Raw genomic sequence first — 22459 nt, 5'->3', positions numbered from 1 at the left:
TACACGACACACAGCAATGGACACACTTACTCCTAAAGGCAATTTAGAATAACCAATTCATTTGTTCTGATTAACGCTCTTTTTGACCGACCTGTCAGTTAAGGTGGACGGCCATGGCTTAGTCGGTTTTCAGTTTTCCCTTACAATGGGACATTGTTTTATTACATAAATCTGCTTAAAAGTTTTTCACAACTTTATCTCTGACCTGCCCGCTGTGTTGTTTGATCATATTGTTTATTCACCAATGTTCTCTAACAAACCTCTGAGGCCTTCACAGAGCAGCTGTGTTTTTATAATGAGTTTTATACACACCTATGGTGGACTAAGAACTCGCGACTTAGAAAAGCAAATTGTTGCACTGGATTTTACTTAGTTGTATCAAATTAAAGGGTTCTTAATTTATGTGAATGCCACATAATGGTGTCTAAAGATGATGATGGTAATAATAATAATAGTAGTAATACATTTTTTGTATAGCATTTTCAAAACATCTAATTACTATCTTACCTTTTGAATATTAAAAAAATAAAATCTTTGAAAAAATATAAAATGAAAATAACTGAAATTTAAAAATAAGTTGATAAAGAAAATTCATTATCCTCTCTCCTAATTAGTGATAGTTACTATCTCTAAAAAAAATTTTAAACTGGAAGATTTCTTAAGAGATGTTTTATTTCACACTATAAATGCTTCAGCTCTTGTACATATTTTCAAATATCAGTACAGTCCACTTATGGTTTAAATCTTAAAAGACAGGATTTTTTTTTTCTCATGTCTGAAATATTAAAATTTGTCCTGCCAGCATTTGTCTTTGTAGTGATAATGATTAATATAATCATAAGAAATAAATTCTCTCTGGCCACATACATTTTGCTGACCCAGTTTTCCTATTTCTGTTAACATTTTATATTATTTCTCAATAAAAGTAATGACTGTTGTAAAAAGTACCCCTCCAAAGTAACAATGATTATTATGGCACATATTCTTCTAAACAAGTTGCACAAACTAATTGCTCTATAACTACAATTGTATAAGCACCATTTAAACAGTGATGACTAAATATATTACATTTTGTTTTTGACCTCAGTTGCTGGCAATTCAGAGTTGTAGGAATAAGAGAATATAAATGACTCAATTATCATCTCGCACATCAAGCATTTCAGTCTCTTTTACTCACTGGCTTTTCTGCTGCAGAATTTGCGGTAAATGGTTTGTGATATAACTCTTTTTGTTTTCTAGGATTGCATGTGAAGCTTCTGTGGTTGAACTGCAGGGGGAGGTACTCTAGGAAAGATGAGGAAAAGCAGGAGTGTCCTTACAGTGTCTCCCAACAATGTAAGTCATCATGTTCTCAAAATATCTCTGTTACATAACCGAATGTTTGGAAGATTTACTTCTGGCAGAGATGTCATTACAATGTCACTCCAAAAATGGCAGAATACAGGCTCATGTAGTCTGCTTTTGATCTTACTGCCTTCTGTTGCTCTGATGTTTGTCATTCTCCATTTGTTTGGACAGATCCTCTGCTTTGTATACCTCATTCACTCTGCATCAGAAATCTCAGCTAGATAGATTGCATTACACTTCTATCCTGCCCTTTAAAACGAGTTGGTTAGGCTCCTACAATATCTGTCTTTTTTCAATTTTGTAACTATTTTATTTCAAAAATGACCTGCATATATAGATTCGTCACCCACTGTGATTTACGTCAAGCATTTATTTCTGTTAATTTTGATGATTTTGGTTTATTTATTTATTTACAAACAGGTATTATATATGTATTTACACTGTACAATTAATAAGGAGCTGTTTGTAAAAGGTCCCCCTTTAAAGCCATACTGCTTATAAGTAGGGACCCATACACTTACATCACAATACAGAGCAACATAGCAACCTAAAAAATCTAACTTATAAAAATACCCACCTCAAAAACCATCAAACAGCACAAACTCCCATCCTACTGATGATGAATGCTATAAATTTTTAGCCATCAGTACACATCATTAATAATCGGAATCATATTATATGCTGATTATTAGAAACATTATTAGAACATACAAGTGTTGAGTGCTCGAATGATCCTAGAGGCTATGTTGTCTGGGGCTTAAATGCCCCTGGTAGGGTCTCCCATGGCAAACAGGCTCTGGGTGACGGGTCAGACAAAGAGCGGTTCAAGACGCCTTTATGAGGACCACACAATTGAGGCACGTGACGTCACCCAGCACGGCGGAGCTGGGGTCCCACCCTGGAGCCAGGCCTGGGGTCGGGACTCGTCGGAGAGTACCTGGTGGCCGGGTTGCTCCTCGCGGGACCCGGCTGGACCAAGCCCGAACAAGAGACGCAAGGCCATCCCCCAGTGGGTCCACCACTTGCAAAGGGAACCATGAGGGACCGGTGCAAAGAGGATTGGGCCGCAGACAAAGGTGGAGACCTCGGTGGGCTGATCTCCGGATCCTTAGGCTGGCTCTAGGGACGTGGAATGTCACCTTACTGGGGGGGAGGGGGAGAGGAGCCTGAGCTTGTGCGGGAGGTCGAGAGATATCGACTAGAAATAGTCAGGCTCACCTACACGCACAGCGTGGGCTCTGGAACCCATCTCCTCGAGAGAGGCTGGACTCTCTTCTACTCTAGAGTGGCCCATGGGGAGAGGTGGTGGGGAGCTGGGTTGGGTTTGCTTGTTGCCCCCCAGCTGAGCCGTCTCGTGTTGATGAGAGTGTCCCATCCATGCACCTTCTGGTAGGGGACAGGTCTCTGACTGTCGTTTCGGCCTACGGGCTGAGGGGTAGTGCGGAGTTCCCGGCGTTCTTGGCGTCCCTGTTGGGGGTGCTGCATAGTGCCCCTCCCGAGGACTTTATTATTCTGCTGGGGGACTTCAACGCTCACATGGGAAACGACAGTGACACCTGGAGAAGTGTGATCAGGAGGAATGGCCTCCCCAATCTGAATCCAAGGGGTGTTTCATTATTGGACTTTTGTGCTAGTCACGGATTGTCCATAATGAACACCATGTTCAAGCATAAGGGCGTTCATCAGTGCACTTGGCACCAGGACACCCTAGGCAGGAAGTTGATGATCAACTTTGTTGTCGTGTCTTCAGACCTTTGGCTGCATGTTTTGGACCCTTGGGTGAAGAGAGGGGCTGAGCTGTCCACTGATCACCACCCGGTGGTGAGTTGGATCTGGAAGAGGAGAAAGCCGGACAGACTTGGCAGGCCCAAGCGCATAGTGAGGGTCTGCCGGGAACATCTGGCGGAGCCCTCGGCCAGGGATGTATTCAACTCTCACCTCCAGGAGAGCTTTGACCAGATTCGGGGGGATGTTGGAGACATAGAGTCTGAGTGGACCATGTTCTCCGCATCTATTGTTGATGCTGCTGTCCGTAGCTGTGGCTGTAAGCTCAGCGATGCCTGTCGCAGCGGGAAGGGCGTAATTTGCGGAGGGGTTAGGGGTGTTATGACCTCCCAAAAACCTGGTATCACCCAACCTGCTTTCCCCACCAAGCATTCACTGTTTGCTGTATTTTTGATTCAGTCACTGGTGAGAGTGGTTGTTCTCTCAAAAAAGCGGGCAGACAACAATTTTTCACTGTTGGTTGACAACAACACCTTGTAAAAAGAGTGAAAATCAAAATGAGGTAAATATATATGTATTGTTAAGTTAGTTTTCCCAATTCCCTTCCCTTTGTTAGACCTGCCACCTGGACCTCTGGTTCTGACAATGAGTCTAAAGGAAAAGAAGGGAAAAAGTGGTTATTTGGGCACACGCGGTACCGCGACTGCACAACTACGCGCACCGGGCTCAGGCGGACTGGGATCAAACAGGGCTACAATAGGGGAGCCGGCTCATTTCAGAGCAGCCGCAGAGCCAACTAGAGAGTGGGAGCCTGGTGGGTGTGTGCGCCCAGGAACAGGTGGAAGCAGAGCAGCTTAACCCTGAAGATGGCGTTAAACCTGGGAGCTGGCTCAGAATGGGCTAATTGTAAGCTAGCGCTAATCACTGATTCAACCAGCAAGCCATGAGGTGGAGGTTCACTAATGAGCATCACCAGGGTCATGAAGAGGGACTTTCACCTGAGCACCAGGTGAAGTTAAATGGCCTGGCCGTGATAGAAAACAGTAGAACCCTCTGTGTGAGGTTCTAGCTGGATCTGCATCATGATGTGAAAAATATCTGAACCTTTATCTTAGTCAAAATCAAAGCATTTAATCCTAAAGTTACCAAACACATTAAAAGGTCCTTCAGATCCCCACATGGCTGCAGCCAGTCCTGTAGTCCAGTTCTGCATGTAGACAGAAACAGGTGTTGCTCAATAAAACAAGAAAAGATCCCCTGGTGCCAGTAAGACACAGTAGAAAGAGCAAAAGTAAGCCTCCCTCTTCTCTTTCATATGTTCTGATTGTAAACTTACAGCTCTGGGTTGTTTAATGGTGCAGAATTAATTAGCAATAAATCATAGTATAACAGGTGGATCATTAACTAGTTAACTGTTTTAGTTTTCTGAATAATACATGCAATATGTAATGTATAAACTAAACTCATTAAACAAGGGTACAGTTTTACTCAATGTAACAATACATACCACTTTATGTATACATTTATGAATAACTGTAATATTAGTACTGATAGCAAGACAAAAGGTGAGAGTCCAAGAAAGGTCCAGGATGAGGCTCCATGTTCTATTTTAAACACCCTTTTCTCTACAGAAAGTGTTTAATAGTAAAGACTGAACTAATGGCTCAGTGGAGAACAACAGACTAAGTGGAATGAAGGGCTGGAAAGATGGCAGTAAAGCAACAGGTTCATGAAAGAAGGAACATATTTTAATGAAATGTTGGGAAAGCTCACAGCATAATTAAAATAAATAGATGTGTTTTAGGGTCTTACCATTCCATTAAAATCTAAGAAAATCAATTTTATACCAGTTTTCTTTTTAGAAATGTAAGAAATTATGACAACGGAGCCTCAGATGTGGCAGAGAGAGTGAGAGAGTAAAATTTTAAAAAGTCATTTACATAGATGAGAAACGAAGCACATTTATTTGAGCCACAGTAAACATAGTTTCTCTGAGTTTAAGAACAACTTTAGTTGGATGGACTGAGCAAAAGTTTTTTTCTAAATATCACAAAATCTGTCATCTGCTTCAGCCAAATGTTTTTTCATCAGTTATAAACTGTTAATCTTCATCCTTCACTTAAACTAACAAAAAATTAAAACCAAGTCAAATTATTGTGAAGCTTTTGAAACAACACAATGCAGCATTCATGAATATGAAGGTCCTCTAAAAATGTTAAATATTTTGTTCTGTGTTAGAAAAAAGATGAAGTAAAAGTAAGCCTTTTATTAATTGCTGAACTGATGTGGAACAGAAAAACTGCAGAGTAAATACAAAGAAAACAGGAAAGTTAAGTAAACCACAGTAAAAGCATTAGAATGAATTTCTAAAACAGGAATACAAAATTAGCCTGACTCCTTTTACAAAAGTAAATGATTCAATAAATAAACAACTAGGCAGAGAGCTTAACCCCCCAATGCTAGACCCAAAGTTACACCATTGCACGGCGGCAATCTCCGAACCCAGTGGTGGACACCGGCAGTAAGGGATGCTGTCAAGCTGAAGGATCCCATCGGCTGTGGTTGGCTTGAGGGACTCTTGAGGCGGCTGAAGGGTACTGTGAGGCTAAGCAGGCTGTGGCCCGGGCTCTGGCAGAGGCAAAAACTCGGGCCTGGGAAGAGTTCGGGGAGGCCATGGAGAAGGATTACCAGTTGGCCTAGAAGCGATTCTGGCTCGGGCATCTATACCGGATGCGTCTTAGATACCTTTCTCGGGAGGTGTTCCAGGCACATCCCACTGGGAGGAGGCCCAGGGGATGGCCCAGGACATACTGGAGGGAGGTGGAGGTGATGTCTGGTGAAAGGGACGTCTGTGTGACTTTACTGAGTGTGCTGCAACCCCAACCCGGTCCCGGACGAAACGAAGACAATTAGTACTAGTACGAGTACAAGGGCCTTATCGAACCAGGCAACAAATGTGAAACTCAGCCTTTGGGGTTTATATTAGGCATTATGTAGCAACACACTGCTTAAGAAGCTTTTTAAATAGATTCAGAGACTGAGATTCTTTAACAGTGTTGTCGATCTCCTTCTATATTTCCGGACCCCGACACGCTACACTACAGCCAGCACACCTCAAGTTCAGCTTTTTCCCTCTTAGTAATAATTTCCCCCTTGTGTTGTGTTCATGACACAGAAAAATCACTGGAATGAGCTGATAGAGTCTAAGATTTAGTCAATATACTACACTATACATAATGGAAGCATTATGTAATCTGTTGCACTCAGTGATCTTCAAATGTTTGAGGTTGTAAAACAGTGGATCAGAGGGAGCATTATAATTTGACTTTCTTTTGCAGAATCTTTAGTTTCTCAAAGTGACTCAGATAAGTGTTACATCATATGAAATTACAACAATTAAGATGTGGTTCAAATAGAGACCTGTATAAAATTAAAAGAGCTTTAAGAGGAAGATAGTTTGTCAGCTTATAAAATAAACCAACATATTTTGAAGGTTTACCAATAAGATACTCAATGTGTGTTTTAAAATTCACAAACTCATCTAGGAATATTCCTAGATGAATTAGTGAATGAATGAATGGAAATGGACACAGGAATGCCACCTTGAACTGAATGACTGACATAAATTAACTTTTTTGACGATATTGTAATTTAATGAGATGCACTCGTATTCACAGCTAATTCTGATTTCTTGGTGTAGCCCAGCAGTGCAACTTGCCTATAAGCAGATCATGCAGATCCACTCTGTCATGGTAATGCGAGTTTGTTTTTTTGTTTTCTGGCTGTAACATCTAAAGGTGTGTGTGTGTGTGTGTGTGTGTGTGTGTGTGTAATACTCATCTATTATTATTTTGTTTTTACTTTCAGTGAATTTCAGTCAGCTGTCTTACTCCTGTTACCCGTCGGTGTCATCATGCTCATCATTCCCATTTTACATCTTTATTCATGTCTTGTTGTTGAGGGTGTGTGGTGATTAGGCACTCAGCATTGGCCAAGAATGTATCCAAGCCTGTGATTTATTAGAGGTTTTAACCACTAAGCAAGAAGTAAAGGAATAAAGCTGGGTTTAAACTGGTCTTTGTAATCCTAGATGCATGTAAACGCCACTATAACCTTCACTCTAAGTCTATATGTTTTTAGGATAGTTTTCTGTCCACTTATTTTGAAAGCAATTTCAGGTTTATTTTAGTAAAATTGGAGTATAGCTTCCCCATGTGTCTGGTAGGTCACTAACCTTCTCATTTGCAGATTTAATTTAGAATCAGAATCAGCTTTATTGACAAGTTTGTGCACAGGAATTTGACTCTGGTACACTTTGCTCTCAGTAGAGAGTTTTTTTTATATAATAAATGGCAATTAATATCTTTTTAAATGTACATATATACACAATTGACCTTACAATCGAATATATTGTGACATCAGTACAAGTATGCATGGTGTTGTTCAGAGAAACTGGTTTTAGCAGACTGTGCTCTGTAGTGCCGACCTGAAGGTAAAAGCCCCACACACCTTGTGTGCAGGTTGTGTGGGGTCTGCAGAGATTTTAGCTGTCCTTTTTCTGACCCTGGACCTGTATAAGTCCTGGATGGAAGGAAGGTGAGCCCTGATGATTCTCTCTGCAGACCTGATTGTTCATTGCAGTCTGGACCTGTCCTGTTTTGTGGATGAGCCATACCACACTGAGATGGACGAAGACAGGACGGGACAGACTGAATTATGGCAGTGTAGAAGATGACCAGCAGCTCCTGTGGTTTCTAGGAACCGGAAGTGGTCCACAGTAGATACAGTGTTGTTGAAGATGGTGAGGGGTGTGTGAGTGGAGGTGGTGTTCTCCGAAAGTCCACCATCATCTTCACAGTGTTGAGTGGGTTAAGTTCAAGGTGGGTCTGACCACACCAGTGTACCAGTCGATCCACCTCCTGCCTGTATGCAGACACATCACCGTCCTGAATCAGACCAATAACAGTGGTGTCATGTGCAAACTTCAGTAGTTTCACAGACGGCTCCATGATCTACTGGACTGATCTTGTTGCATAAAATCCTCCAGTAAAAGTCTGTTTTGGAAAAAAACCTGTAACACTGTTAATACGTTTAGCCACATTTTATAAAGTCTGCATGTGTACAATGTGTTTTCTTCTCAGTAAATATGTTCCTTAGTTATTAAAGTTAAGTGTGTAGTAAGAGATTCTTAATGGATAGTAGCTGCAGTATCAGGGATTTATTTAAGTTTGTTATGTTGAGCGAGAATTAGCTGTAAGTGTTGTGACTGTGAGCTAAGAAGTCAGGGTTTGTTTTAATGATTTGTCCCATCACAAAGCTGGTTTGGCTGAGCCAGATTAGTTTGATGTGTTACATTTGTGTTAAGGGAGTGTGTATGTGATTATAAGAGGTAATAAGTATTTGGCATGCACAGTGAAAGAGTTTAAGCCCAGCTTTGTGATACTGTGTTGTTGGAGTGTGATGTGCTGAGGAATGGACAGATTAAATAATGTTTTTTGGTATAACAGACCTAATGGCCTTTTTCCCATGCAAGTCATAGCTGAGCACCTCAGATCTAATTGCCCAGACTCTGAATGTGTGCATGGATGTGCTCCAGGGTTCCCTGAGTGAAAACACTTCAACTCTGGCCAACATTTGTGACTATGCATATTTATCTTAGAGCGTTTCAAACAAAGTGCACACACTTGGAGGTCCTCTAATTTTTATACCAATTATTTGCTCCTTAAAGTCTGTTCCTTGGTACTTTACAAGTTAGTGCAAATTTGTGCACAATACTAGTATCACAAATTAAATGAGTAATCAAGTCCAAGTTTTATCATTTGAGACAACTGGCCAAAGTCGAACCATTTCTTTTGAGGTCATTTTGAGCTTTTAATTCATGCTTTTATTATGACTCATTTAGATCACTGCAGTGCTCTTATGTCATGCTGAGCCAGTCATTAAATAGTTGATTTCAACTGGTACAAAATGCTGCTTTTAACTAATTACACAAAACAAGAACACATCACTCCTGTTTTACCGTCACTACATTTGCTTTCAGTTTTTCCGGATTGATTTTAAAGTTCTCCTATTTGTTTTTAAATGTTAGCAGGGTCTCACCCCTCAGCACCTGTCTGACCTGATCCAGCTGTATGCTCCCTCACACTCACTCAGGTTGGCAGATCAGTTAATCCTGGTTGTCCTAAAGTCAAAATGGAGGTTGAGAGGTGACTGAGGGTTTTCAGTCGCTGCCCCCCAAACTGTGGAACAAGCTACCTTTACAAATCAGACAGGCTGACTCACTACCTGTTTTTAAATCTTCTCCTAAAATAAATCTGGCTTTTACCTCGGTTTGAGATATTATTGTTACTGTTTTTATTGATTTTGTTGTTTTCACGCTTGCTTTTAAATCTTTGTATTTTTGTGTTTTGTTCTTTTACAGCACTTTGGTCAACGGTAATGTTTTTAAAGGGCCCTGCATTGCAAAATTTTAAAGTTTAAAAAAAAAGTCACAGAGAGGTTGTAAAAGGACTGCAATTGTCCCCCCACATGAAGGCATAGACGTTTAGGTTTTTAGGTTGATATCTAAGTTGGTTTTGTGCTTCATAGGGTTGGTGTAGGATGTGTCACTAAAAATGTGCACATTTATATGGAAATGGCAAAGCTTTAAAATCTAAAATGAATAGATTAAGATTAAGAGTATTAAATTTGGTCAGGATTTACTCATATAACTACTCAACAGGTATGACATAAAGGCCCCATATTTAGAGTGAAGGTATCCTTTACCTATATAATGATGTAAATATTACATATATATCCAAATCTGTATACACAATGGTTCAATGCATATATAAATTATTCATATTAGAAACTAAATAAAATGTTTTATAGACATCTACATGAATAGTATATGTATGAAATAAACATGTTGACATATGTAATATGTAATAAACAGTGACAGTTTGTGGTTTTGGTTAATAATTTGTAATTATTAATGAGCTTTGAGTCCATAATCTGATTTCTATTCGTAAGTGGTGATTTTTGGTTAAGAAATTAATATTTTTCAAATTATTATTTTAAATTATGATTCTTGATGAATATTAATTAATCGATAATCATATTCCCTACATGATATAAGAACTCGGTATTGAAACTTCTTAAGTTAAAATAAAATAAATGCACTATTTGAAACTGTGCAGAAGGGACTGCTTTATATTCTTTCTTAACGGACTCTTTCAGCTTAACAGCTTGTACCCTCCCCTACAGTTTCCATCATTTCTTTTCAGCTTCTATATTTTTTTCCATCATTTGTTAGCTTTGTTTCTCTCACACCCTTACTGCCGAGTTTGTATTCAGAGGAAGCGTGGGTCAAACTTAACAGCTGTTCATTCTCCAATTAGAGCTCTTAAAAGCTTTTATTTTTTATCCGGCAGCATCAACAGTTAACCTCTTCTCCTGTTTGTTGTTGCTGCCCTCGCAGCTGTGACCTGTTCTCACATCACTTCAGTCTTCATAGTGACTTCCATCTCCACTGTTTCAATGGTGTCCTGATTATACACAGATGCTCACTCTCCTTTTCTCTTTCTGTCGGATAAGGAGGAAGGATGCTTGTTACCACAGCAACAGTAACTCCTGGGATTACACAAATCGTGACCACTTGCACTTTGTCTGTCAGTCTATTGCCTGGTATCAGGAGCTTGCGCCTTGTCACTTCTCATGTCCTCTGGTTGTATGGAATGTTGAAAAACCACCTATCATCTTTTAGTTCTAAAGTTTTATAAACCAAATAATTTCCTTTAAATGAGACAAGGACAAATGCGAACACAAATGAACAACACTTGCTGAATCACACTTTTTTAGGGGCATAAAATGTACATCCAGACCTCAGTTTAACAGGACAACTAATAATCATAGACTCATCTCTTATGGAAGAGTGATAAGAAGAAAGCCATTGTTGAAAACAAGCTATACAAAGTCTCAGTTTAAGATTGCCAGAATCCATGTGGGTTACACACCAATCATATCTTTAGGTTAAGGATTTAACCCCGGTTCTCTGAAACATGAGTGAGGTATCTCACTATGGGACACGCCTCCAGCGCCTGTCCCCCAGAAGCTCTATTACATTACGCCAGTCTTGACTGGCAGGCGGAAGTGACGTCCGCTCCCATGGGAGGGACTTCCTCCCAGTATAAAAGCCGACGTCATGTAGGTGATCTTCAGTTTAATAAGGACACCTCTTCCTCGCTCCCTGCAAGGAGGGTGATCTGGTGAGATACCTCACTCATGTTTCAGAGAACCGGGGTTAAATCCTTAACCTAAAGTTGTCTTTCAACATTCGTTTCGGTATCTCACTATTGGATATTTCTGCTCCCGTATTGCCAGAGAAGCTCACTCGAAGACCAACAGATGCATCTTGCATTCATGGCAATGTGGAACCCACACCCAGAACCGTGTGAGCCAGTGTGGGCCTGGTGACATCCAGTTTATAGAACCTAGAGAAGGTGTGAGGGGTCGCCCAGTTGGCAGCCTCACATATTTCCTCCACAGGTATACCCTGGAACAATGCCCAGGATGAGGCCACACCACGAGTGGAATGAGCCCGCAGACCTGCAGGGGGTGCAAGGCCTCTGCTCTCATAAGCCATAATAATAGCCCCCACTACCCAATGCGAAAGACGTTGCTTTGTGAGAGGCTTTCCTTTATGTGATGAAGCCCACGACACAAACAGCTGCTCTGATTTACGAAAATCAGCCACCATAGCTCACCGTGTAGCATCTGAAAAATCTCCGCTAGCCAATGTTTCCCTGGCCAGCGGGGAGCTTTCAGAATGAGTGAGTGTTTTCCCTCTCGCACCCTGGCGAGAGTAGGAATGATCAGTTCCAGCGGGGGAAAGGCATACAGTAGGACCGGCGGCCATTTGTGCGCTAGAGCATCCAGTTCAAGCGGAGCTTGTTGCTCTGTCAGTGAGAAAAAACATTGGCATTTTCCCCTGATGCGAAGAGGTCGACCCCCGCTCGGCCGTACCTCTTCCATATCTGGGACATCACCTCGCTGTGGAGTTTCCACTCTTTGTAGCGGGGATTGCCCCTTGACAGCAGATCCTCGCCTCTGTTCATTACCCCTGGCACGTGAGTTGCTCTTAGCGACAGCAAGTGTGAGCTGGTCCAGATTATCAGTCTGTATGCCAGCTCGTGTAAATGACGTGAGCGTAGACCCCCCTGTCTGTTGATGTAAGCAACCACTGTTGTGTTGTCCGTTCTGACCAAAACATGGTGCCCTTTGATAAAGGACAGAAAGTGTCTCAGTGCCAGCATCACGGCCAGGAGTTCCAGACAATTTATGTGAGCTGTCTGTGTTTGTGGACTCCAAACGCCGTTTACCATCATCCCCTCGTGAGTGGCTCCCCAGCCTGTCAGCGAGGCGTCTGTGGTAATTACCTTCCTCGTCAGGATGGTTCCCATGGCAACGCCGGTGTTGAGAAAACCGGGGCGCTTCCACGGGCTCAGCGCGCGTGCACATATGAGAGAAACCAGGACGCTGCGGTGAGCATGGCGTGTGGGACTCAAGCTGAGTGACGCCACCCACCTTTGAAACGGGTGCATGTGTAGACGGCCGAGTGTGATGACCACCAACGCAGACGCCATCAAACCGAGCAGTCTGAGGCATAACCTGAATTTCACCTGTGTGCCTCTGCGAAAGAGTGCCAGGCAAGCCTGAAAGGCTTTTACTCGGTCAGCTGAGAGGCGCGCTCTGAACTCGACTGAATTCAGGGACAGGCCAATGAAGGTGATTGTTTGTACATGGGTTAAAATGCTCTTTTCCCAGTTTATTGTGAATCCCAGAGCTGTCAGATGTAAAGTAAGCATCTCGGCATGCGTCATGAGCTCCTCTAAAGACTGAGCGGCAATCAGCCAATCGTCTATATACGTCGCCAGACGCATCCCCCTTTCCCTCAGAGGCGCGATGGCTGCCTCGGTGCATTTCACGAACACACGTGGGCTCAGTGAGAGGCCAAAAGGAAGTACCAGGTACTCGTATATCTTTCCCTGAAACGCAAATCTGAGGTATTTTCTGTGAGGGGGGTACATAGGGATATGGAAATTTGCGTCTTTCAAGTCTATGGAGACAAACTAGTCTCCTTGACGCACAAACTTTATCAGAGCTGCGTGTGTTAGCATCCTGAACGAATACCGTCTCAGATATGTGTTCAGAGCCCGCAGATCCAATATCGGTCGCAGACCCCCGCCCCTTTTCGGCACGAGAAAGTATCTGGAGTAAAACCCGTCTCTGCTTTGCTCCTGCGGTACCAGTCGGACAGCTCTTTTGTGCTGCAGGGAAATTATTTCCTCTTGCAGGACGCGAGCGGACTCTCCCCAGGCGTATGACTGTACTATGCCCTTGTTATTTTTAACATATTTTGCGTGTTTTTTCATTGTGGCTGCACCCTCGGCTCCAGGCCTGGATGCGTGCCAGAAAACAACTTTATTGAACATGTTGTGAAGGGGAAAGTCGTGTTTTTAGACACTGGCATGTGTTTGTGCACTGGTGTGTGCTTTCTGGCCACAGCTGCAGCTCCACTGAGCTCTTGGTGGCTTTGATCCTCCTCTGCTTCGGTCGGCTCTGAAGGATGAACTCCAACGTTGGCTCTGAAGGCCGTTTGAGATGCCTTGAACGTGGCGTTCTGAACTCGAACTGGGACAGGATGTGTCCTGGTAGGGGGTGTGCAGGTGTCTGGCAGATCCTGCTCTCCCACCCCGAAGACGGCTCCCTAGGTAGCGCGCCTCTTTTTCTTTGCGCTCACAGTAGCGGAAGGGGTCGCTTGGTTTCCTGGTGTTGTCGGGGGAGTGAATGGCTTCCTTCCCCAAGCACCTTTGAGCTCGGTTTGTTTCCCACGGTCCGCTGACTGCGGCTGAAGCTGGCGTTTGGGGATGCGGTAGGCCGGTCAAGCTGCCGCTTGAGCGAACGGCACACGAGGTTCTGGAGGGGGAGGAGGCTGCGCTTTCCTGGGTAGACACAGCTTTAGCGCTTCACCTTCCCTCTTTTTTTCCTCACAGCGTTTTTGCATGGCCGTCACAGTGGGGCTGAATAAGCTCTTCGGGTCCACGGGGGTGTCGAGGAGCTGGTTCTTCTCTCTTTGAGACAGGCTAGACAGGTTCAGCCATCTAGCTCTCTCCTGAGTGACCATCAGGGCCATGGCTCTCCCGGATGCTTGGACAGCGCTTCTGTGGAGACGCAGGCATAGATCTGTCACCACGCACAACTCGTCCCACAAATCAGCCATCGGTGTGCCAGTCATCTGCTCCTGTAATTCCGCTTGGTAAGCGAGGAGAAGAGATTAAGCGTTTAAGGCTTTAACAGATGCAGCCACCACCTTGTAGCTTTTCTCATTCAGAGCGGACTGAAAAGAATCAGCTTTGAAGGGAAGGGTGGGTCCTGCCGCTGTCATGGCTGACTTCTGCAATGGGTGCAGGTGAGATGCCAGCAGAGGTTCTACGGGAGGCAGATGTGAAAAACGGCCGGCCTCCATGCCCGTCCAGTCCAGCGCCGACCCTCCCAGGGCGGGGTTCTTGGCGGTGAGAGGATTGCTCCAGGACCGGGTTGCTTCCTCGAGGCACTCGGGAAAGACTGGTAACAGCTGTCTGCTGGAAGATTTGGCTCTCGGAAGCCGCTTCCCCTCATATCGAGATGTGGTAGTTTCGGTGAGGGTTTCCGGCCACTCGATGCCCAGCTTCTTTGCTGCCCTTCTGCAGACATCATGCAGGTCCGTTGCAGTCGGGTTTGGGGAACCGCAGCGACTGGTGTCATCCGTCACCGAGGGCTTTGCAACCGACTGGATGGCATAAGGCCCGCAGTCCAGCTCGTCGTCGTCACACCCGAGACTGATGGACTCCACTTCAGATTCGGATTCAGCGTTAGCAAGAGTGCTGAAACCTGGAAGTGCGGCCTCGTCTTCCTCTGGGTCAGTCAGTGGCGCGACAGCGTTGAGCTGATCACCCCAACTGGCTCCAGCCAAAGTGGGCTCTCTCTCATCAGTACCAGGAAGCTCCGGTGGCGGGGGATTGGCTACCCCCATCATAGGATCAACCTCTGACAGGCTAGCTTGGCGTGCTAGCCTGCGCCGACGAGACTTAAGGGAGAGCCGTGCACAGTGCTCGCAGCTCGCCGGTGACGCCAACGCGTCCTGGGCATGTTGCAGCCCCAGACATGAAGCGCAGACAGAGTGGGTATCTGCCCCAGCTATGAGATTGCCACATGTGCAGGTTCTAGATGGTGGTTTGACTCTGTTCATGGTGAGAACGAGTGCAAGTTACACAACTTCGTAAGCTCCGTTAAGGTTGCAGCTAGTTTGGTGACCAGTTGCAGCGCTGCTGTTTGGCGACAGACCAGCGTTGAAAAAGACTCAGAACAGTCGAGCACAGTTATTGAGAAGCGTTCGGCGACCGAGTTGTTAGCTCGCTCTGTGAACAGTTAAGCTAGCTCAAGTTACTGTAAAGACCATCTGAGAGGTGCTTCTGGGAGCGAGAAGAGGTGTTAGACTGAAGATCACCTACGTGACGTCGGCTTTTATAGTGGGAGGAAGTCCCTCCCATGGGAGCGGACGTCACTTCCGCCTGCCAGTCAAGACTGGCGTAATGTAATAGAGCTTCTGGGGGACAGGCGCTGGAGGCGTCTTCCATAGTGAGATACCAAGACGAATGTTGAAAGAGAACCAATAAGGTGCTCTGGCCATATTAAACGTCATAGTCACAAGGAAATTGCTATGTATGGGAGAAAATCCACAGTTTATATCAACCTGACCACATCATCTACACTCAAAAACAAGGTAGTGGCAAAATCATGATGCAGGAATGCATTGTCTTTCAAATGCAAGGTCAAGAGATCTAATCAGAGTTAATACTGATAAAGCTATATGTGAGGCAATACAGCAATAGTGGAGGTTGCAAAAGACTTGAAGGGGAAATATACTTCCTTTAAAACATTGCGGATAGGTCTATGGGCTATACAAAACATGATACATTTTTCACACAATCATTCTCAGATAAGGAGATTTCACCTCCTCAGTTTTCCCATTTATGAGGTCATTTCATAATGAGTCGTTTTAGGGCTCTGTCACTTTACTGCAAATTAGCTGTGCCTGGCTACGACCCCAACCAGCACTTTGTTCACTTGAAAACGAAATCGAAACTTATAAGACACAACAATAAGTACTTACATTTGTATCATCTGCAGATTTGCCATGGAAAGTATGGACTGAATTTTATACATTCTTTTTGCAAATCCTGACGTGTACTGATGTGCGTTCTCAAAGCAGTCGGTGGGGAAATGATTCGCGCAAGCTAGTACTGTCTTCAGCAGTGTGACTGGAACATTGCCCTCAAAAATAAAATGAAGCCACGAAACTCTGTTATCTGACAACAGGAGAATGTGCATGTACATGTGGGTCTTTGCAGCCAACAACAAAACATCTGCCTTTGAGGGTAGCCATTGTAATGTGCGTGTAAGGTAAAACCAGCCGGCGAGATGTGATCCTCTACTGAAAACCGGTTCAGTTGCTAGTCAGGGGCGAGACTCCGGTAACGTTGCTAGGTGCCCGTGTAATTGTAATGTCACAATTACACAGCTATTGAAACTGAGCGTTTTCTATAAAAAAATAAAGCATTCATTTATAGCCAAAAAAAGGCTGAATGTTTTTTTTTTTTATATAATGTTTTGTGTTTGGACTGTTTGTCGAAGCATTAAAGAACCAAATGAAAGTATAAAAACCATCAAAAAGTGAATTTTGCATTATAGGTCCTTTTTAAGACTGTGGTGGAGGTTCAGCCTCTGCTAGTCTGACTTTAAGAATGAAGCCAGAGTGGCAATCAATTGTTTTAGTTAAAAGCATGACCTACAGTACAGACCAAATGTTTGGACACACCTTCTCATTCAAAGATTTTTCTTTATTTTCATGACTATGAATATTGTAGCTTCACACTGAAGGCATCAAAACTATGAATTAACACATGTGGAATTATATACTGAACAAAAAAGTGTGAAACAACTGAAAATATGTCTTATATTCTAGGTTCTTCAAAGTAGCCACTTTTTGCTTTGATTACTGCTCCGCACACTCTTGTTATTATGTTGATGAGCTTCAAGAGGTAGTCACCTGAAATGGTTTTCCAACAGTCTTGAAGGAGTTCCCAGAGATGCTTAGCACTTGTTGGCCCTTTTGCCTTCACTCTGCGGTCCAGCTCACCCCAAACCATCTCGATTGGGTTCAGGTCCGGTGACTGTGGAGGCCAGGTCATCTGGCGCAGCACCCCATCACTCTCCTTCTTGGTCAAATAGCCTTTACACAGCCTGGAGGTGTGTTTGGGGTCATTGTCCTGTTGAAAAATAAATGATGGTCCAACTAAACGCAAACCGGATGGAATTGCATGCCGCTGCAAGATGCTGTGGTAGCCATGCTGGTTCAGTATGCCTTCAATTTTGAATAAATCCCCACCAGTGTCACAAGCAAAGCACCCCCACACCATCACACCTCCTCCTCCATGCTTCACGGTGGGAACCAGGCATGTAGAGTCCATCCGTTCACCTCATCTGCGCCGCACAAAAACATGGTGGTTGGAACCAAAGATCTCAAACTTGGACTCATCAGACCAAAGCACAGATTTAACACTGGTCTAATGTCCATTCCTTGTGTTCTTTAGCCCAAACAAGTCTCTTCTGCTTGTTGCTTGTGCTCAGCAGTGGTTTCCTAGCAGCTATTTTAACATGAAGGCCTGATTCACACAGTCTCCTCTTAACAGTTGTTCTAGAGATGTGTCTGCTGCTAGAACTCTGTGTGGCATTGACCTGTTCTCTAATCTGAGCTGCTGTTAACCTGCGATTTCTGAGGCTGGTGACTCGGATGAACTTATCGTCCGCAGCAGAGGTGACTCTTGGTCTTCCTTTCCTGGGGCGGTCCTCATGTGACCCAGTTTCTTTGTAGCGCTTGATGGACTGACTGACCTTCATTTCTTAAAGTAATGATGGCCACTCGTTTTTCTTTACTTAGCTGCTTTTTTCTTGCCATAATACAAATTCTAACAGTCTATTCAGTAGGACTATCAGCTGTGTACTGTATCCACCTCCTGCACAACACAACTGATGGTCCCAACCCCATTTATAAGGCTTGAAATCCCACTTATTAAACCTGACAGGGCACACCTGTGAAGTGAAAACCATTTCAGGTGACTACCTCTTGAAGCTCATCAACAGAATGCCAAGAGTGTGCGGAGCAGTAATCAAAGCAAAAGGTGGCTACTTTGAAGAACCTAGAATATAAAACATATTTTCAGTTGTTTCACACTTTTTTGTTCAGTATATAATCCCACATGTGTTAATTCATAGATTTGATGCCTTCAGTGTAAAGCTACAATAGTTATAGTCATGAAAATAATGACAACTCTTCGAATGAGAAGGTGTGTCCAAACTTTTGGTCTGTACTGTATATCCATTTGAGAATCTGTGGCTTGTAAATTGATTACGTTCTTTCACTCTGACTGAGCTATTTTACAAAGACGAACAGATAAAAATTTCAGTCACTAGAAGTTATATAGAAGTTTATATGTATGCCATATTTTTTCAGATTTTATTTGTAAAAACTGCAGAAAACCATGCATGATGTTGCTTTAACTAGCAATTATACACTATTTTGTCTTGGACTATTACATACAATTTCAATAAAATACATTCAAGGGTGTTGTTATGACATAAAAAAAATTTTAAAGTTCAAGGTAGGCATTGAGAAGAAATGCTTTTCTCTCATTTTTAGAAACGAGGAAAGATTCCTTCTACATCCCACTGTGTTTGTCTGTCTTTCCTATATCTCCTTTCTCGTCTCTCCAGAAAACTGTTTCTGCATGCATATTAAATAAGCTGCTATCAATTTAAAATGGCCTTCAGCAAATTCTAACCTAATATGTTTTGTCTTCATTCCTGCCATGATAGAAATGTATCTCACATTTGGTGTGCAGAGCAAGGATTAGCAATTTATTCTGTCTCCTGCTGAATACAGTCTGTTTCAAAGCAATAAAGAAAAGATGACAATGAAAGAAAGAAAAGGCGGCATAATATTTCACCTAAAAGCTTTTTTTAATATCCTGTTTCTCTGACAAGGAATATTTACTACTAAAGTCATGGAAAACTTGAAGTGATTTAAAATGTCTTCTTTATTTGCTTCATTTTAATCTGACAAATTAAGCCACAAATCATTACAAGGACAATGCTGCAAACTTCAATGCATCAATCTTAAACAGAGCACAATATATTCACACTGCTATATACACTTACTAAACACCCTGAAGTCAAGTCCAAACCGTGTGTTCATGTTTGTGTTTTGTGCCCAGGTGGGTGTATGTTCTCACATGAGCAGAAAATCCACAGATGCATGTGCATATTGCTGGACGACATCCTTTAGATTAGTCTCATTTCATGCAATCTGTTTCACTTGGTCTCCAAGTGATTCTCCCATCTTCACACCCTGTCTGCTTTATTCAACCTTTCTCCGCAATCCTTCGTCTCATGCCCTCTCCCCTGCTGTTGCCTCTTCATTCCTATACTCTGCTCTGTGTTTTACCTTTTCACTTCCTATCTGTTATCATCTGTCTTCTGTATCTTTTCTGTTTTGAGTCTCTACACCTTTTCCACTCGAACTAAGGGTAAAAGGTTGTTTTTGCTGCTAATATCCTTAATCTTTTCCCTGCTGCTTTGTTTCCTCTGAATCAAGATGGTAGTAGTTCAAAGGAATCTATAGTTGTGTTAAAATAATAGGATTCCAAGTAGACTAACTAGATCAATCACTATTTTTGGTGGAAATCATATTATCACGTGGCCATAGATTTTATAGAAGGTGTAGTAAAGTCATATAAAACCAACAGAACCAACACTCATATGCCTGCTCCTGAGTCAATGTGATTGAATAATTGAGTGACAGAGACATGTTCAAAATAACAGCAGTGTGGAATTCATTTACTGAGGTCATTCATTCTGTGAAGAAACAGGTGTCAATCAGGTGGCCCTTATTTAATGATACCATCAGCAAATGCTGTACATATATTTCTCCCTCACAACCTGACAAAAATTGGTAAAGTTTGCCAAAGACTAATGGCCTAAAGAGAAATGGAGAAATATTTTTTGGAATGATAGATGTTTGATTGTTTGGAGTCCACAGTGTTTAGTGTGTCAGACGACCTCTAAACACTGAACTGAAGCCACAATACACTCTGAAGACAGTGAAGCATGTTGGTTCAAGTATCATAATATGGGGATCTTTCTCTTGCTATGGTGTAGGGCCTATTTATTACATACAAAGTATCATGGATCAGTTTGCATTTATCAAAATCCTTGAACAGGTCATGTTGCATTATGCTGAAGAGGAAATGCCCTTGAAATGGGTCTTTCAACAAGACAACAATCCCAAACACAACAGTAAGCGAGCAGCATCTTGGTTCCAGACCAACAAAATCAAAGTTATAGAGTGGCCAGCCCAGTCCTCAGACCTTAATCCCTTGATTGAAAACTTGTGGGGTCACATCAAAAATGCTGTTTTTGAGGTAAACCCAAGAAATACAGAGGTATTGTGGAATGCTGTCAAATCCTCCTGAGCTGGAATATCTATTCACAGGTGCCAGAAGTTGGTCAACTTTAGGCAACACAGATGTTAGGCAGTTCTCAAAAACTGTGGTTATACAACTAAATATTTGTTTAGTGATTCACAGGAGTGATAAATCCAAAATATTTTTTTTGTTTATACAGTAAATAAACTGAAAATATTTTGAACACCACTGTTTTTGAGTTGAGTGACACATCGAATGAATAACAGATTTTCTGTAATGTACTATACAGTATAAGATAAATAATGTTTATTTTCTACAGAAGAAGCTCGTACTCGTACTTGTCTTCCGCTTCATCCGGGACCGGGTCGCGCGGCAGCAGACTTAGTAGAGACACCCAGACATCCCTCTCCCCAGAGACCTCCTCCAGCTCCTATGGGGGGAGCCCAAGGTGTTCCCAGGCCAGCCGAGAGACATAATCCTTCCTGCGTGTCCTGGGCCTCCTCCTGGTGGGACGTGCCTGGAACACCTCCTGAGGGAAGCGTCCAGGAGGCATCTGGTACAGATCCCCGAGCCACCTCAACTGGCTCCTCTCGATGTGGTGGAGCAGCGGCTCTTCTCCGAGCCCCTCCCAGATGGCCGACCTCCTCACCCTGTCTCTAAGGGAGTGTCAGGCCACCCTACGGAGGAAGCTCATTTCGGCCGCTTGTATCCGGTATCTCGTTCTTTCGGTCATGACCCAACGTTCATGGCCATAAGTGAGGGTAGGAACGTAGACCAACCGGTAAATCGAGAGCTTCGCTTTTTGGCTCAGCTCTCTCTTCACCACAATGGATCCACACAGCGTCCCCATTACTGCGGCAGCAGCACTGATCCGTCTGTCGATCTCCCGCTCCATTCTCCCCTTACTCGTGAACAAGACCCCAAGATACTTGAACTCCTCCACTTGAGGCAGGAACTCCCCTCCAACCTGAAGAGGACAAGCCACCCTTTTCCGGGCGAGAACCATGACCCCCGACTTGGAAGAGCTGATCTTCATCCCAGCCGCTTCACACTCAGCTGTGAACCGCCCCAGTGCATGCTGTAGGTCTTGGCTAGAGGGGGCCAGCAGGACCACGTCATTTGCAAAAAGAAGAGACAAAAGTCGACTGGTCCCCAAACCAGACCCCCTCCGGCCCTTGGCTGCGCCTAGAAATCCTGTCCATAACAAAACAGATGTGGACCAATCCAATCCAGAGGCACTATCCCTGACCGCCATGCTATGTTGAAGAGGCGTGTCAACGGTGACAGCCCCACAACATTCAGATACTTGAGGTATTCAGGGCAGATCTCATCCACCCCACGAAGCCCTGCCAGTGTGGAGCTTTTTACCCACCTCGGTGACTTCAGCCTGGGTGATGAAAGAGTCCAACCCTGAGTCCCCAGCCTCTGTTTCCACCAGGGAATGCGTGATGGCAGGATTGAGAAGATCCTCGAAGTACTCCTTCCACCGCCCAGTAATGTCCCCAGTCGAGGTCAGCAGCTCCCCAGCCCCACTGTAAACACTGTTGGCAAAGCACTACTTCCCCCTCCTGAGGTGCTGGATGGTTTGCCAGAATCGCTTCGAGGCCTACCAGTAGTTCTTCTCCACGGCCTCACCAAACTCCTCCCAGGCCCGCGTTTTTGCCTCTGCCACTGCCCGGGCTGCGGCATGCTTGGCCTCACGGTACCCGCCAGCCACCTCAGGAGTCCCACGAGCCAACCACACCCCATAGGACTCCTTCTTCAGCTTGACAGCATCCCTGACTGCCGGTGTCCACCACCGGGTGCGGGGATTGCCACCGCGGCAC

At 43.8% G+C, this 22459-nt stretch overlaps 1 protein-coding gene across 1 annotated transcript in view; it reads left to right on the top strand.

Annotated features, from left to right (window-relative positions):
* pde4ba (phosphodiesterase 4B, cAMP-specific a) overlaps positions 1 to 22459 on the top strand; it is a 253062-nt gene that overhangs the window by 14034 nt on the left and 216569 nt on the right. The window contains exon 2 of the mRNA XM_047375965.1: positions 1240 to 1335. Within this exon, the coding sequence (XP_047231921.1) occupies positions 1294 to 1335 (42 nt within the window). The 5' untranslated portion in view covers positions 1240 to 1293. The remainder of the gene's footprint in view (positions 1 to 1239; positions 1336 to 22459) is intronic.

Source organism: Girardinichthys multiradiatus, chromosome 9, assembly GCF_021462225.1.
Source record: "Girardinichthys multiradiatus isolate DD_20200921_A chromosome 9, DD_fGirMul_XY1, whole genome shotgun sequence".
Classification (NCBI taxonomy): domain Eukaryota; kingdom Metazoa; phylum Chordata; class Actinopteri; order Cyprinodontiformes; family Goodeidae; genus Girardinichthys; species Girardinichthys multiradiatus.
The sequence above is the reverse complement of the archived record's forward strand: the minus strand, read 5'-3'. Positions and strand labels throughout refer to the sequence as shown.